Genomic DNA, 18,659 nt, shown 5'->3' on the forward strand with positions numbered 1-18,659 from the left:
GCTGAATGACGCCATTCCAAACAGCGCGCTCTATATGCCAGACTTTCAGCTGTTTCAACAGGGAAATCGTGCGGCGGCGGGACATGCTTTTACATCAGTGAACGGTGGTGTACAGATGTAACTGTGTTAAAGAAGATGTGCTGTTCAGACCTAGAAGTGCTTTTTGTTAACTGCAAGCCATTCTATTCGCTGCGGGAGTTTCACTCGTTCATTCTGGGGAGTGTTTACATCCCTCCGCAAGCGCACGTAAGCCTGGCTTTACAGAACTCTCTGATCAGATCACGGAGACAGAACAACAACACCCGGACTCCATTTTAATCATTCTTGGGAACTTTAATAAAGCCAATCTCTCCTGTGAACTGCCAAAATACAGACAGCATGTTACATGGCCCACCAGAGACAGTAATATATTGGATCACTGTTACACCACAATAAAGGATGCATATCACTCTGTTCCACGAGCAGCTCTGGGACTGTCTGATCGCTGCCTAGTTCATCTTATACCAACCTACAGGCAGAAACTTAAATCTGCTAAACCTGTAGTAAAGACTGTGAAGAGATGGACCAACGAAACAGAGCAGGATTTACAAGCTTGTTTTGACCTCACTGATTGGAGTTTTTTGAAGCTGCTACCACCCATCTGGATGAACTCACAGAGACTGTAACATCCTATATTAGTTTTTGTGAGGATATATGTATTCCTACCAGGACTTATTTAACATTCAACAGTGATAAGCCATGGTTTACAGCAAAACTGAGACATCTTCGTCAGGCCAAAGGTCTTCAACAGATCTCTGGAGTTGTGTGAAGTGCCTTCCTGCTTCAAACGCTCCACCATCATCCCCATTCCAAAGAAACCCAAGATAACAGGACTTAACGACTACAGACCTGTGACTCTAACGTCTGTCGTCATGAAAACGTTTGAAAAACTGGTTCTGGCTTATCTGAAGGACATCACTGGACCCTTACTGGACCCCCTGCAGTTTGTTTACCAAGCAAACAGGTCCGTGGATGATGCAATCAACATGGGACTGCACTTCATCCTGCAACATCTGGACAAAACAGGGACTTATGTGAGGATCCTGTTTGTGGACTTTAGTTCGGCTTTCAACACCATCATCCCAACAGTCCTCCAGACCAAACTGACCCAGCTCTCTGTTCCTAGCTCTATCTGTCAGTTGATCACCAGCTTTCTGACAGATAGTCAACAGCTAGTGAGACTGGGGAAAATCATGTCCAACAGCTGCTCCACCAACACTGGTGCCCCTCAGGGATGTGTTCTCTCCCCACTGCTCTTCTCCCTCTACACCAACGACTGCACCTCCAAAGACCCCTCTGTCAAGCTCCTGAAGTTTGCAGACGACACCACACTCATCGGCCTCATTCAGGACAGTGATGAGTCTGCTTACAGACAAGAGGTTGAGCAGCTGGCTGTCTGGTGCAGTCTCAACAACCTGGAGCTGAACACGCTCAAAACAGTGGAGATGATCGTGGACTTCAGAAGAAACCCCCCTGCACTCACCACATTTACCATCATGAACAGCACTGTGGCTGCAGTGGAGTCATTCAGATTCCTGGGAACCACCATCTCTCAGGACCTGAAGTGGGACAATCACATTGACTCCATTGTGAAAAAGGCCCAACAAAGGTTGTACTTCCTTTGCCAGCTGAGGAAGTCTAACCTGCCACATCAGCTGCTGAAACAGTTCTACTCAGCCGTCATTGAGTCTGTCCTGTGCACTTCAATAACTGTCTGGTTTGGTTCAGCTACAAATTAGACATCAGAAGACTACAGAGAACGGTTCGGACTGCTGAAAGGATTATTGGTGCTGCCCTGTCCACACTTCAAAAACTGTATACATCCAGAGTGAGGAAAAGGGCTCAGAAAATCACTCTGGATCCCTCACATCCAAGTTACCCCCTTTTTGATCTTTTGCCATCTGGCCGGCGCTACAGAGCCCCAAATACCAGGACAGTCAGGCACAAGAACAGTTTCCTCCCCCAGGCAATCTACCTCATGAACAGTTAAATGTTCCCCACTTATGCAATAAAAATGTGCAATATCCTTATATTTATTTGTTACCCCTCCATCCAAGTACATCTCTGCATCTTACTCTATTCTATTCCATTACCATCTATAGCACACCTGTTCATACAATTTATTTATTTGCAATTTTTTTTTCTTCTCTGTGTTGTTGTTGTCTCTGTGTACTGGAAGCTTATGTCACTAAAACAAATTCCTTGTATGCGCAAGCATATTTGGCAATAAAGCTCTTTCTGATTCTGATTCTGAACTAGAAGAAAAACTGGAAGCATTTTCTTCATTTCTATGTGTTTTATACAAGGCATAGAACAAAGCTTTAATTCACTACACATGTTTTCTAGGATTTCTTTATTGGAATAAAATAAAAAAAAAGCCAATGGAATTCAAAAGCACATTCATATGGACCTAGAGACTTTCGCACAACACAGAGGTTGCCTCCAGGCAGTCTTCCAGCCCAGGCTGCAGACGAGATCCACACACATTAGGTCTGCACAAACACTGATGAGCTTCAAGATCAAAATCACCTGCATTAATAAACTCACAGAGAAGAACTATGAGACAAAGCAACAAAGAGACCACACCATGCACACCAATAATTATACAAGCTTCAGTATAAGAAGTTCAGTGTAAAACTGTTCATACATCTATCACACTCTCTATGCTTCTGTAATAATGGCAAATGTTTCACTCAGAAAAGCCCACATATCACAGCCTTATATTCTAATAAAAGCAGCATTAGTTTGGATGTGTGTCATAAGTCTCACCCTCTCAGGGACTCATGTTTTTCCCATCTCTGAGATCCATCCATATGAACAGTCGCTTTTCCATGAATTCCTGAGATTTTCATCCATACAATTCCCAGCAGAGCAACAGATCCCACTCTACACCCCAGAGCCCCTTGAGACATGCTAGATCCTCCTTTGATTTAACCCAGTGAACCTTTACAGTCAGTTTAGTTTAGGAGATGAACGAATCAGAGCAGCTCCTGTTTTGCCCTGAAATGCAAATAAAGCCCTGAACTGAAGGACAGAAGGAGCACAGCTTGTGGAGGAGAGGATGAAGAGGATCCTAAACTTCTGTCAAGGTCATTTATAAAAGTGTGACGCTCGCTCCAGTCCATCTATCAACGAGCAGTAGCTGCTGCACTTAATGTGTGAAACCCGATCAATCAGGGAGGAATGAAACTCCTGCTTTGGCTCAACCAGTCCAGCATTACCGTCATGGGTTCCATTCTCAGGGAAAGAAAACCCACATTTCCGACTGTAAATGAGGATGTAAGTTTTCCTGGTACCATATTCAAACATGCGTTATAAATTCTTCTGAGTGGAACGCTGATAAAGAATCTGTGACAGCCTTGATAGCTTGTGGTTCCTGTAAAACCGATAAATATACTTATAGTTAATTAGTTCATTGTTCAAAAATGTATTTAATTCAATTACATTTTTTTTCTGTATTTTTACAAATTATTATATCCTCTTGAGACCCAGGCACAGACTTTTGTCCTCTGTAGAGGACATTATATTTTAGTGCATTTCTCTGAGACCCTACATGCCACAGTGTGTCCTGTACAGAGCACAATCAGAGATATCAGATGTCTGGAGGTTTGATCATAAGCTATACTTTATACCCTATATTTGGCCTTTGTATGGCTGCTATTGACAGAATGATCCAATTTAGCAATCTTAGGGAAATATGATCATGTTTTGTAATTATCATTTAAATCCTAAATTTTCTAATTAAATAAACAAAAAAAAAAAATAATAAAAATTTTAAAATTATAAAATAACTATAATACGAAACAACAACGAAACAACAAGTTTTCTGTAGAGGACACCAGGACAAACAACATTTAAAAAAATCAATTCAATAAAAAAAAAAACAAAAGAAAAATAAACCCAACATAAATAATACAATCATACAAAAAATATTCCCAAAATAATATAATAAAAAGTTATTATTTCCATTATTACACTTCTTTTTCATTATGGTTTGCCCCAAGAACACATTAATATGCAAATTAGCTGCAATGTGTAGTTACATTGTATAACCAATTTATGGATATTTTACGTGTATTCCAGAAAGTACAGTAGTATATCAGATCATTCTGTTATATTTTTTATAACATAACTGACAATCAGCTTTGTACAACATATGGCCAAAAAAAGCCTGAAACCTAAATACTGATTGGTGGATGAAAAAAAAAAAACATTGTTTTTGCCTATACATGCCTTTTCATTTATTTTTATTTTTTTAATAACTATAACTATTTTATATTTTAAATATTTTAATAATAGTCCTGACATCCTCTGCAAAGGACAAAATGAATAAAATATCTATCTATCTATCTATCTATCTATATTTATTTATTTATTTTCAAAATCTTTTTTCTCGATTTGTTTCTTATGCTCCGACCTTGTCATGACATAAAAACTAAATTCAGGAGGATATACGAATTACACAATAGACTGTTTCTACATTAAAATGCAAGTGATGGCATTTTCGAACACTCCTCCAGCTGATGAGTGTGAACTTCTAGAGTTCTCATCTCTTCCAAGGCCGTCTGAACTATTGGGACAAAACCCGCCCACTTTTTAAAGACCAATGATATTGGACCCACTCACTTTCACCGCATATTTAATTAATTCAGCGCATATGTCTGTTCACCTCAGAGCGCCGCCAATCAAATCCGTTCCGCTCGAGGAATGCAGTAATAAACTAAACTCCAGTCCGTGTTTTCAGTTCTCGCTCCTGCCGCGTCTATCGTCTCTTCCGCTTCCGCTCAGCTCTGGCTGTGTGCTCACATACTGTCACTAAACAAGCTGCTGTTAACCCAATGTTCATCATTTGTTCGCCTGTTGCTTTTAAAGGCATTATATAGTCTTTGTTGCAGCACTGAATAACAGTTACACTGTTGGACCCACACACACCTCGCCCGTGCTTCAACCCTATATTTAAAACATTTTACTCATACCTCTCATCTCAAAGAGACAACTGGTTGAACTCAGTTTTCTAAATAAATAAAGGTCAGGTTTACTTCTAGAGGATTTTACACGCACCTCCTTGAATAAAGTTTCTTTAAGGCTGTATGCTGTGGGATATTTCTTAACCAAGGAGACACACACCTCAACATATATGTTCTTTATTACATATCACATTTCTGTTTCCGTTCATACACAACATGTGTAAGGTTAGCACTGCCCCCGTGTGGTACACAACTGCATTTACAAGTTTGTTATTAATACTATTGGATCAAGTGCAATCTAACAGATTTTCTGACCAATAAAAAAGTAAACTTTATTACAGAGCAACTGAGATAAACAAAAGAATAAGTCACACTTCATCATTATCAGGATCTCCAGTGACCAGTACTACAGCCAAACAAACAAGACACTGTGAACTGACCACAAATCAAAGGTGAACATGATTTAAAAAAAATCATATACTGCCCAGTCTGTAGCTCTTTGACGTTCATGACTGCAGTTATAAACCATTTCTGATCCGGTTTGATATAAAAGCATGAACCTGTAGTGAAGATGTGTCACTCATCGGTGGATCCGTACACAGTCTTGTGTTTGAAATCACACACATACTGCAGCTGGGACCTTAATTAGTCTTACTTTTAGATGAAGAAGAGAGTTTTTATTTGTTAATTTAGCCTATGTAATTATCAAGAGCAGATAACATTAGTAAAGCTGCTGCTCTACTCTTAAAAACCAAATCTAAAAACTTTACGGTTAATAAAAAGAAGAGGGAACACTTACAAGCTGAGTGAAGTGGTTAAGAGGGCATTGATTGTAATATTAGCTCTTTTTCTGTATCAATGTTAAGAAATCCTAACAAAGTCATTCCAGTTTATTTGTGGGCTCAGTGGCCCAGAGAGACTAAAACACTAAAAACACACCAGCCCTGAAACGCCACACACTTGTGCAGTACACAAATAAAGGATCTCTGTAGCCATCTGGTGATGTGGATGCTGTCCACTGCATTTCCCACAATGCAGCTAAAGTCTAATCTTGCCTGAAACTATACGGTCATACAGCTGTGCAGTGAGGGGCATGTAGGTTTTCCTCGAAGCGTCCAGGAAGAAGAGCGGCTGCTGGACTGTATCCGGACTGAAGCCCTCCTGCACCAGTCTGCCCTTCTGCTGCTTGAACGTATCCGTCACATCTAAGGAAGTCTGCAGAGAACAAAAGCAGGAAAACACATGAAGACAAAAGGTAGTGCCACTGCAGGCAGCATACATGTGCAAGAGGTCACACACACTCTCACTCTCTCACTCTCAAACACACTCTCTCACACACTCTCTCAAACTCTCAAACTCTAGTGGTTAGAGAGTTTGACTCCTAACCCTAAGGTTGTGGGTTCGAGTCTCGGGCCGGTAATACCATGACTGAGGCCTCAGTTGTGGTGACACTGAACCCCCAACTGCTCCCCGGGTGCCGCAGCATAAATGATACCCACTGCTCCGGGTGTGTGTGTGTGTTCACTGCTGTGTGTGTGTGTGTTCACTGCTGTGTGTGTGGGGACTTTGGATGGGTTAAATGCAGGCTGTATGTCACGTCATGACACTCACTCACACAGGGTGCGGTTTCATCAGAACGGTTTCATCAGTACTTTCAGAGCTGCTCTATTCTGTTCTTAACACAGAGAGAATGATCCGGTAATGTGTGCAGTGTTATAAGATCAGAATTAATGACATATAAGCATTTTCTCCGGTCACCTTTGCTTAGGATTGAGCCCATGATGATCACATTACCAGCACTGGGGTCAAAGGTGATTGTGTTGTTGTTTTGGGCGGTCAAATGCTTTTATAGTGTGCAACAGTGCCTGCCCACTTTTCCAGCAGACTTGCTTCCGCAAGTATTGTTCCCATTCATTTTTCCCATAGGGAGTCTTTGTTAAAGAGCTATAAACAATGAACCAAACCAACCAGCTGCAAGGTCAGTCACAACACTACAGACTTAGATTTATAGCAAAAATATTTTGTGAAAAAAAAAAAAATAAATAAAAAAAAAATTCTAATCTGTGTAATTACAGATTATGGTGAGGGAAAGAACTACAACTCCATGAAACATCGTGAATGATAATCAAACTAAAAATGACAGATAAATCTAAAACATATTACATTTATTGCAAAATACTCATATTGACACAAATATGTGAGTGGTTTGATAGACGCGATCACGTCATTGGGAGCGCGTCATGGGACTTTCGATTCTATGATTGGTGGACTGTTTTTGCAGATTCATGGGTACAGTAATTTTTCCACCAGGTACATTGATGTTAAAGAATTTTTTACAACAATATTTACAAAGTAAGTTGAATAATGTAGACTGATTAATAACGGCAGTGCTCACAGCGGGTCTGTCAGCTACACTCCAGGTGTTCAGATACACTCAGATCAAATCACAAGTGCTCAACACCGAAACATTTTCTGATCACAGAAGACTCACGTATATACACTTTCAAAACTTTTTGAGAAACTGGCCTGACATATCAACTTCTGTCTGAACCAGTGCTGAGGAGATATAAAGATCAAACAGCAGAGATCAGAAGTACCTGCACTCTCAGAAAACACGGCCATGCGTACGGAGGAAGAGTGTGGAGCAGATGACTGTAGACCCTGTCTCCATCCAATCCATGACCGTCCTTCAACACTACAGCAGCCATTCCTGCTCGACCCTCGTATCCTGCCAAAAACAGCAGCCTTCAGTCACACCACGTCCAGTGCTCCACTTCTCATCTCAAGAACTGCTGGAAACTTGTGAAATCTGTTTAATGCTTCTTTAGTTTTGGAACAGTTTATTTAATAATAATTTAAAAACACGATTTAAAAGAAATAGACAGCAAAGCAACATTTGAATATACTACAGAGCTACTGTAAATCTGTCCTCCAGCAGGTATTAGACACAGCCGGAGACTCAAGGCACCTGGGACAGTGACCCCGTACACACTGACGTCCAGCAGGAAGTCCAGGCAGCCCAGCACTTCAGACACCTCCGTGGTGGACACGTTTTCTCCTTTCCACCTGCAAAACATCACGATCAGTGTTGATCAGCCGCGGTCCAAACGAGGTCAACATGCAAATAACATCACAGAGAGCCAGACAAGATCATTTTGACCCTTCTTAGGATGTGAAGACTAAAACCATTTGAGTCTATATTTCACATGCTAGGCCAGTCAACATCAGAGAAGTGATTTCCAACAGACAGACAAAGAGTGCTCTTCCTCCAGTCTGTAAAGAAGAGTGTGTGAGCGCAGCAGCGTGACCTCGAGTAAGTCACTCCACCAACAGCCCATAACATAACCACCTGTTATCAAGATCTCACACGTTAAACATCATTTTCCAGCTTGACAGACATGTGGATCGCTCCAGTCAGACAGAAGGGGAAGGTTGACAGCGATGTGCAGGAGGTTATTTCTCAGGCAGGTTTGTATGTAGCATGTGGACACTCAACACTGATTGGGTGAAATCACGTTTCAAACCGTTTACTGTACAGGTAGTTGATCTAATGTGCTGCCTCACTGCACTCACACAGAACGCTCAGATCACACACACATTCAGGAAGAACTGAACCCAGAGCGCAGGAGAAATAACACTCACATACTCTGCTTTACAGGCAAGAGATGAAAAACCAGCCATTCGGAAACACAATTCATCTGTACTGGCGCACTGTGTCCCTTCCCGTGCGGGGTGCTTTATGTTTTCATATACACAATGAGGACTGACTTTATTACTCTTTGTTCTGAGAGTGCTGTGAGAACACCTCAGCGGTGACGAAGCGCCACTAGATCTGTCCAGAGCAGCAGAAGCAGCTCATGAACACCTTCTTCCCTGCACTACACTGCTGCTCTCATGACACTTCTCATCTGGGTCCTCTGAAGAATCAGCGTGAATGTACAGTCTACACAGGGTGTGTATGTTCATATGTATGTGTGTGTGTGTGTGTGTGTGTGTCAAAAGTTCAGTTCATGTAAGACCACTCTGCTCAGACAGGAAATTCCCAAAGGTGCTCTGGACAGGAAGTGCCCACATCTGTGATTTTACTGCATGAAGGTTGAGCTTTTGGCCAGATTCTTTAGAAGTCCCACCAGGTTAGTCTTGGCCAGACCCTCTCCCAGAGCCCTGAAGGGTTTATAATCTGCACGAACCGAACCTTTTCACACACAATCCTATCAAAGGATTACATAAGGAATAATTAACAAAGAGCCGCGTCACCACCTCGGGTGTGCATTATTTTTCTAATAATTCAGTGGCCCGGAGTCAATTATTCCTCTTATACTACGGTTACCACACCTCAAGACATCGATCAGATGATATATTTAAAGGGATTTGTTCAGTTTTTGTACTTCAATCAGTATTGTGAGTAGGATTATTTCTTCCGCATCTCATCCAACGCCTCTTTTGCTGGTTTCACAACGTCATCTTAAAGCTGGTAATGGAGGCTTGAGCCGTTGATTGCATTCTAATGCAGTTATTAATGAAGTTATCATGACATAGAAAAAAAAAAAAAAAAAAAAAAAAAAAAAAAAAAAAAAAAAAAAAAGAGAGAGAGAGAGAGAGAGACACAGAGAGAGACAGAGAGAGACAGAGAGAGAGAGAGAGAGAGAGAGAGAGAGAGAGAGAGAGAGAGAGAGAGAGAGAGAGAGAGAGACACAGAGAGAGAGAGAGAGAGACACACACAGAGAGAGAGAGAGAGAGACAGAGAGAGAGAGAGAGAGAGAGAGAGAGAGACACACACAGAGAGAAAGAGAGAGAGAGAGACACACACACAGAGAGAGAGAGAGAGAGAGAGAGAGAGAGAGAGACAGAGAGAGAGAGAGAGACACACACAGAGAGAGAGAGAGAGAGAGAGAGAGAGACCTCTCAACAGTGCTCTGCAGCAGCGTCTCTAAACAGCTGTTATTACCTCGCTAGTGAGAAATGTCATGTGTATTTACTTTCGGAAAATCATCTGTCATGTTGTTGTTTTTGTTAGTCCTGTAATTTCCATTATTACAGTTTTACTATGTGAAGTGATATGAACTGTAATGCGGTCAAGAGAGCTGCCTGGAACTACGTTCACGTGTGTTTCCCAGAAAATAATTGCACACCTCAGAATGTTCGTCAGCCAATCAGATTCAAGCATTCATAGTATAATATGTCATTATGACTTTGGTAACTCACTCCTCCTCTCAATGCAGTCGAATGCTTTGATCCCCCACAATACCAGCACATTTACATGAAATAAAGACCTGAATGTGTCTCCAATCCTGTCTTTGAAGTAGACGAAGTCTCTGTGGTCCTGAAGCATCAGGTCTCCAGTGTTGAAGTACACATCTCCGCTCTTAAAGACGTCCCTCAGCAGCTTCTTCTCTGACATGGCTTTATCCCCCGCGTATCCCAGGAAAGGGTTGGTGAACATCACCGGAGCCACCAGTAACCCTGCTTCCCCTGAAACCACAGCAGTCTGGGCTGAGCACGTCATCACTCAAAGATTCGGCAGACCTTCTGATTTCACAGCTTTCTTCAGTTCTTCTCGTATGTAAAATAACTTTTTCCAAACCAGCATAAACATGACAAAAAGCAAGTAGAGTGTCTATCATTTACAGAAAGGTAACACTGCTCCTAATACGTTCCCTTCCAGTGACCCGGTCTTCAGAGTCACACAGCAGTGCTCTAGTGAGCATGGACAGTGGTCTGCTCTTAAATATGAGTGTATATTAAAGCAGATATGATGATCTCACCTTTACTCACTTTAATGCAGTGTCCTGTGTCTGTCCGTATGGGTTCATACGTTTGTGGATCACATTTTAAAAACTCAAACGGCAAACTGAGCTGAAATAAAACAGAAAAGAGCCACATCGGAAAGTACATTTCACATTTCTGAATGAACTGCAATTCCTCTTTGAACCTCATTTTTTACACATTTATCAAACTCTTCATTTTGTTAAACTGTTGCATTAAAAACCCTCAAATCAAATAAAACCAGACCTTATTAAAATAACTGGCTCGCCCAATCGGTCCAATTTCATCGGTGTAATTAACAAAGCCAATACTGGCCTCCGTTAATCCATAAGATTCACGAATTTGGATTTTTCCAAAACGCCTGAGAAACTGCGTCCAAACATCAGCTCTGAGACCACTTCCTGCGGCGAGGCGAACTTTATGAGCCACTTCCTCTGCAGTCTGTAGAAAGGAATTTGTGTGAAAAGAAGCCAAAGACCACGTTATTCTTTTGTCGAAGACAACTATTCCATCAACATCAACGCAACACTAACACAACGAAATCTTATCTTTGATGAAAATGTAAACTAGAAAAAAAACTACAGTACATATTTCAGCATGTTGTACAAAGCTTAGTACCTTTGGTTGATTGACCAGATATCGACAGAGTTCTCCAATATACTGAAACACAGTAATATCATACTTCACACAGTCCTTCCAAAACTGGCTGGCAGAGAACTTCCTCTTCAAAACACACGTCGCCCCTGAAACCCAACATCAGGATCAGGATTACATTCAGACTCTTCCCTGGATTAAAGCAGCACTCGCAAGAGATGTCCATGTGTGTAAACGCCAGGCCTATAGTCACTTAAGTATTTACAGTGCAGTAAAACTAGTTCTGCTGGTGCAGCTGTGACTGTGATCTCATTGTGTTTGGCTGATCATACCGAGCTCGATGCAGCCGCCGATGCCGAGCAGCGACGCAGACATGTGATAGAGCGGCAGCGTCAGATAGACTCGATCACGGGCGCCAGCGCCACACAGACGCAGGAAGGCCATGCACATCACCGCTTTGATGTGACTGATCCGAGCAGCCTTCGGCAGCCCTGAGGAACAGAGAGTCAGAACAACAGAAGGGCCTGCTGCACCATGAACTCAAGCTGTAACGGTTACAGGACACATTATGACCTACTGCTCAGAACAGACGTGTAGGACACACCGTGTGACGCACACAAACTGAGATCTAGCACTGACTGAATTACAATATCACTAACAGGCTGGAGATGATGCTGATGTGTATGTAAACTGATATGATTACAATACAAGAAATCTTTCATAAGACCTTTAAATGCAGCATGTCAACAAATAATTGACATTTGATCAAACTAATAACTGCATCAGCTTTATTTCAGTGTGCTTTTCCAATATTACACACAATGTTCAGGCATTCGTTTACAGTGATGGGTTGGAAGTGTTTTTCTTGATTTCTGATTTCATTGCTTTGGTTCATCTGATAATGAGTGCATGTTTCGTGACAGCTGTGCATGAGTTCCTGCTACATCCAGAGTACTGTAGAGTGGCTATATGACCAGCTTCTTACAACTGAGGAACTCATACACAACTGCTACAAAGGTGCAGTCATGCAAACATCATTCCCAGCACTGACCCGTTACAGTTAAACAGCTGTTAGTGTGACCCCTCCGGCCCTAACTTCAGCGGCTAGCAAGGGCACTGAGGTCAGTACACCAGTGTCTCCTCTACCAGATGATAAAGCTGCTGTACTGTACCTGTGGTGCCAGAGGTGAAGATAAACAGGAAGTTGGACATGAGGTTGGGCTGAGGGGCGTCAGTCACGGGCTTCTCTGGAGAGGCTGATTCCAGCTTGTCCAGCAGTGTCCCGATGCTCTGGTGTGTGGAGCTCTCTGCTGCCACCCAAACCTCCAGCCCAGCGTCCGGCAGCACCTCGTCCACACACCTGATCAAGTCTACAAACACACCATGCCATCATGCGGCTGCACAAATCATTTCAAATGCTCAACAGGATCACTATAGATGTTATACAGTTGTGCTCATAAGTCTACACACCCCTTGCAGAATATGCAAAATGTTCATAATTGAAACAAAATAAAAGGGATCATGAAAATTACATGTTATTGTGTATTTAGTACTGTCCTGAATAAGCTATTTCACATAACAGATGTTTATATATATACTCCACATGACAAAATAATAACTGAATTTATAAAAATTAGCCGTTCAAAAGTTTACATACCCTTGAATCTTAATACTGTGTGTCATATTCTGGATAATCCACAACTGTTTTTATGTTTTGTGATAGTTGTTCATGAGTCCTTTGTTGGTCCTGAGCAGTTCAAGTCCTCCAGCTCCTGCACATTCTTTGGTTTTCCAGCATCTTCTGCATATTTTAACCCTTTCCAGCAGTATCTGTATGATTTTGAGATCCATCTTTTCAGTCTGTGGACAATTGAGGGACTCAAACAAAATTACAAAAAGTGAGAACATTTACTGATGCTCCAGAAGGAAACATGATGCATTAAGAGCTGGGGAGTGAAAAAGAGTGAAGAACAGCAGGCAGTTGAGCTGCTCAGGACCAACAAAGGACTCATGAACAACTATCACAAAACATAAAAACAGCTGTGGATTATCCAGAATATGACACACAGTATTAAGATTCAAGGGTATGTAAACGTATGTGAACGGCTCATTTTTATAAATTCAGTTATTATTTTGTCATGTGGAGTATATATATATATATAAAGATCTGTTATGTGAAATAGCTTATTCAGGACAGTACTAAATACACAATAACATGCAATTTTCATGATCCCTCTTATTTTGTAACAATTATGAACATTTTGCATATTCTGCAAGGGGTGTGTAAACTATGTGCACAACTGTATGTTTCAAAGTAAATGATGTCAATATGGTAATATATTAAAAGAACTTAATTGTACCGAATATTCTGATCTGATTTGTAGACATTTAAGAAGCTCTTATTAAAGCGTCTTGATTGCTGCAGACATACTTGACAGTCTAGCATTCAAACAGTCACAAATTAAATGATCGAACGTTAACTTTGGTAAATTCACATTTTAACCCGAGTTAATCACTGAGGATGTGTCTTTACCCATGCAGTATCCTGAGACACAGGACTGAAGAAAATTCAACTTCCAAAGACGGTTTATTCACTGAACTCAGCAGACAGCTAGCAGCTTCGGCCCAGATCCGGCACACATCCACGCGGGCCAGATGTGGGCCAACACTATGTTGCTGTCTGGGTGTGAATGTTTGGACTCAAGCTGTCTAATTAGTGTGTATGTGTGATGAAATATATATATCCATAGACTTGATGGAACGATGGAATGTTCGGGGTCGATCTCAGAATGTCTGTGAATTCATACATTTTGTAATTCGGGCCAGCTTTCAAACATCAAATCTCTCTTGAAACTGTCAAATTCAAAAAGAGAAAGGTCAGTTTTTACTTTGATCTGTAACAGTGCTCAGTCAGACCAGACTTTGTCAAATCAACGAGAAACGTTCCTCGTGACAAAATGTGTTGTGTGTAAAAGTTGTTGGTAAACTGAGTTTTCAACAAACAGCAAGGCAGCAACTACAACTTGAGACGAAAAAAACACCCACAAAACGTGAAGAACAATTACATTCTTCACAACAAACACACACACAAACACACACAAACACACAAAAACACACACACACACACACACACACACACACACACTGCTGATGATCTCACAAGATGAAACAGGTTTAGCTTGAAGGGAAGCTGCAGTGACCCGAGGGCTATCTCTCCGACACTTTATACTGTAGACTGCTGATGTGTAACGTGTCGCCACACGCACGCATCTCAGGTCGTGCTCAGAGCTCGCGAGCTATGATACCTGCGCGCTGCGTTGCGTTGCGTTTCTTACCTGGGCCAATGACGAGCGCTTTAGCTCCACAGCTGCGCAAACAGTGCCGCAGCGACTGAGATTTGATGTTGAAGTTGAGAAACGCGACCTCGCAGCCCAGCTTACAGAGTCCGAACCAGACGCAGATGAAGTCCGGCTCGTTGTTCATCAGCAGCGCCACGACATCGCCGTGTTTCAGACCGCAGTGCGACCTCAACACGTGTGCGAATCTGTTACTCCGCGCATCCACGTCCCTGTAGGTGAGGATCTGCTCCTCGAACACAACGAAGGGTTTCTCCGGGATGTTTCTGGCTTGCAGCTCAAAGCACTGGAGATATGTGACAACTCCGCGCTTCATCCTCGCCATCATCGCGCTCCCCACGCGCCGAACTCTCGCGTAATACATCAAGTCGTCCCAAAAGTAGGGGTACAACTTCCTCTGAATGAGCAGAAGAGTGACCACCCCGACGGCCAGAGTGCTGATGGCCCAGCTCATCGTGACGAGCTGGCGTGTAACTCTCACACTGCTGAGAACTGCTTGTGTTGAGCTGCTGGGATCTTCACCCCATATTTAAATACCCTCACGCGCTACTGCGCATGCGCAAGACTGCCTTCTCAACCTCAGCCTCATCGAGCCGATCATTATATTCATTCTCATGAAACAAATATTTACAGATATCACCAGAAAGCATAAAAACGTTTGCTTTTAAGTCTAAACCTCTCATAATAACCCGATAAAGCTGTCTCTTAAGCAGGCATCTTGGCTGTGAGACTACTGACACACATATAAAAATACTGTCTCTGTGTAAATTACTTTAGATTATTTTTGAGTAATTTATAATAAAATGAGTAAATCTTCTCACACCTGGGATGCTCTCATTAATATAAAACATGGCGAGTTGTTTGTTTTATAGGATTAGAAAAGTATGACAATAAACACACAATATCCTTTGTATTGACCACAAGTGCATTATTAATGTTTTACGACTAAGTAACACTTTAACACATATTTATTATGTAAGTTACACTTAGCATTTATTTTATTAGGCTATCAAATTTGTTTAGTGTTGAAAACATTTTTGCAGCTTCATATTTTTGTGGAAACGGTGATACATTTAATTTTTCAGGATTCATAGATGAATAGAAAGTCAATAAAACAACAGAATTTATTTTAAATATTTAGTGACGTTAAAATTGTCTTTACTGTCAATTTTGATCAATTTAAGTTTTTGTTTTTAACTTACCCCCAAACTTTTGAATAGCAGTTAAACACAGTTTCCACAAAATATGAAGCAGATATTTTCAACATTGATAATAATCAGAAATGTTTCTTGAGCAGTAAATCATCATATTAGAATGATTTCTGAAGATCATGGGACACTGAAGACTGGAGTAATGATGCTAATTTAATGCTGATATTTTAAATTATTTAAATCTTCCTTCTCCACTAATGTCTCCACTGCTGAAAAGGACATATCACAACAAAATTAACAATTTGTCTAACTCTCGCATGCTCTTTAAAATATTTTCCTCACTCCTTTGTCCTCCTCCTACCCCTCCTGCTTCAACTCTAACAGCTCATGACTTTGCCACGTTCTTCATTAATAAAATTAAAACCATCAGTGCACAGTTTTCCACACCACAATCTGTCAAGCACATCTCACCAGCAAACATACACTCATTCACATCCTTCTCTTCACTCTCTGAGGCAGAAGTCTCCAAACTCATCCTTTCTAATCATCCTACTACTTGTCCGCTTGATCCTATTCCATCTCATCTCCTTCAAGCCATTTCTTGCTTAATCTGCCCGCTGCTTTTGACACGGTTAATCACCAGATCCTCCTGTCAACCCTACTGGCAAAGGGCATCTCAGGAACCGCACTCCAGTGGTTTGAGTCTTACCTCTCAGATAGGTCCTTCAAAGTATCTTGGAGAGGTGAGGTGTCCAAGTCACAACATCTAACTACTGGGGTGCCTCAGGGCTCAGTTCTTGGACCACTTCTCTTCTCTGTCTACATGGCATCATTAGGTTCTGTCATTCAGAAACATGGCTTTTCATACCATTGCTATGCTGATGACACTCAACTCTACCTCTCATTCCATTCTGATGATCCGACGATAGCTGCTCCCATCTCAGCTTGTCTAACAGACATTTCTTGCTGGATGAAGGACCATCACCTTCAACTCAACCTTGCCAAGACAGAACTGCTTGTGGTTCCAGCAAACCCACTGTTTCATCACAATTTCACCATCCAGTTAGGCACATCAACCATAACTCCTTCAAAAACAGCCAGAAACCTTGGAGTTATGATTGATGATCAGCTGACTTTCTCAGACCACATTGCTAAAACTGTCCAGTCCTGCAGATTTGCTTTATTCAACATCAAGAAGATCAGGCCCTTTCTTTCGGAACATGCTGCACAAATCCTTGTTTAAGCTCTTGTTCTGTCCAGGCTAGACTATTGCAACGCTCTCTTGGCAGGTCTTACAGCCAGTTCTAATTCACTATAACTAATCCAGAATGTGAGATTAGTCTTAAACAAGCCAAAAAGAACGCATGTCACACCCCTTTACCTTCATCACTTCAGACTTATATGCCTCTAGAAGATTGTGTTCTGCAAGTGAACATCGCTTGATTGTTCATCCCAAAGAAACACAAAATCACTTTTACAGACTTTTACATTAAATGTTCCTCCTGGAGGAATGACCTGCTGAGCTCAATCCCAGCAGCTGAGTCCTTAGATATCTTCAAGAATCGGCTGAAAACACAGCGCTTTCATCTTTATTTGACCCTCTAACTCTAACACTCTCTGTTCTAATTCTATTCTTTTCTAAATAAAAAAGAGAGCCTCTGACACTATAGTATTCTCTGTTCTTTTTCAATTCTGTCTTCTTGCTTTCTTTTTATTTATTATAAAAAATAACACTAACATTTTCTATTATTTTTGTATTCTTTTGACTGGTTTTATTTTTATAAAAAAAAAGACCCTCTAACATTAGCGTTCCCTATTCTTTTTCTATTCTATCTACTTGTTTTCTTTTCATTTATTATAAATAAACCTTGCTACATGTACTGTGTTAAGCTAACTGAGATTGTCACAGCACTTACATATTATTACCCTTTTGTTGGTTTTGATTGCTTCCATTGTCCTCATTTGTAAGTTGTTTCTATAAAAGCATCTGCTAAATGACTAAATTTAAATGTAATCATATTTCACAATATTACTATTTTACTGCATTTATGATCAAGTGAAGGCAGTCTTGCTGAGCAGAAGAGGAAAACAATCTTTTGAACAAACTTTTGATCATCATTAACTTTTGGTTGTCTTGTATGGATCAGGATTTTTAGTATCATGTTGATGATGTTCATATATATCATAAATGGATATCAAAAACAACATCTGGCTTCTGGATTTATTAACAAAAACGTAAGTATTTTACTGTCAGAATAAAAAGTGGAAAGCAGTGCAGAGATAATGAAGACACCCACATGATGGCGCTAAACCTCAAGAGGACTGTTACAGCACACTTTCAATACTGACAGATGCTTCTTTAGCAGTGTGGCTTAAAATCAATCTCAAATTATACTATGATATATGAATTGTAAATGGATATAGTTATGAAAAAAATATTGAATATACTTTGCTTATCAGGCAGTACAGGAATTACTGTTTTCATGTTTTAGATCTCTTACAGTTAGTGTAAATGTGCAAAAAATACTTACTGTAGCTCTGTCAAGACTTCCACAGGGAGCCATTGTGTTTCTCTGAATGACTGAACAGGGCCACTGTTGCATTCACAGCATCACACTGTCATTTGCATGTTAACAATCTGCAGTTCCTTGGGCCAGTGTAACACAAAAACCCCATTTGGATGTGAACAAAATGTTCCACATAAAGGACTGAATGATCCAAAGTAGCACACAGACTGACACAAAGAAGAACCTCGGTCAGAATCTGGCTGTCTACACCGGACGTGA

General features: G+C 41.0%; 1 protein-coding gene across 1 annotated transcript; it reads right to left on the bottom strand.

Moving 5' to 3' along the window:
* Positions 1–5,167: 5,167 nt before the first annotated feature.
* On the bottom strand, positions 5,168–15,311 carry LOC109071205 (long-chain fatty acid transport protein 6). Its single transcript, XM_042754171.1, has 10 exons — positions 14,702–15,311; positions 12,539–12,736; positions 11,699–11,857; positions 11,391–11,515; positions 11,019–11,213; positions 10,772–10,862; positions 10,280–10,478; positions 7,975–8,072; positions 7,604–7,734; positions 5,168–6,221 (listed from the first exon to the last, which is right to left on the bottom strand). Exons 1-10 carry the CDS (start codon positions 15,174–15,176, stop codon positions 6,045–6,047), a joined length of 1,848 nt encoding a protein of 615 aa, XP_042610105.1. The 5' UTR covers positions 15,177–15,311; the 3' UTR covers positions 5,168–6,044.
* Between the last annotated feature and the right edge of the window lie 3,348 nt (positions 15,312–18,659).

This window comes from Cyprinus carpio, unplaced genomic scaffold, assembly GCF_018340385.1.
Source record: "Cyprinus carpio isolate SPL01 unplaced genomic scaffold, ASM1834038v1 S000006466, whole genome shotgun sequence".
In the NCBI taxonomy this organism is placed as follows: Eukaryota; Metazoa; Chordata; class Actinopteri; order Cypriniformes; family Cyprinidae; genus Cyprinus; species Cyprinus carpio.

Coding starts and splice junctions, on each gene's coding strand:
- LOC109071205 (XM_042754171.1), bottom strand. CDS start 15,176: ATGAGCTGGGCCATCAGCACTCTGGCCGTCGGGGTGGTCACTCTTCTG. Junction 12,737..14,701: donor AGCGCTCGTCATTGGCCCAG/GTAAGAAACGCA, acceptor GTGTGTTTGTAG/ACTTGATCAGGTGTGTGGAC. Junction 11,858..12,538: donor CTTCACCTCTGGCACCACAG/GTACAGTACAGC, acceptor TCTGTTCCTCAG/GGCTGCCGAAGGCTGCTCGG.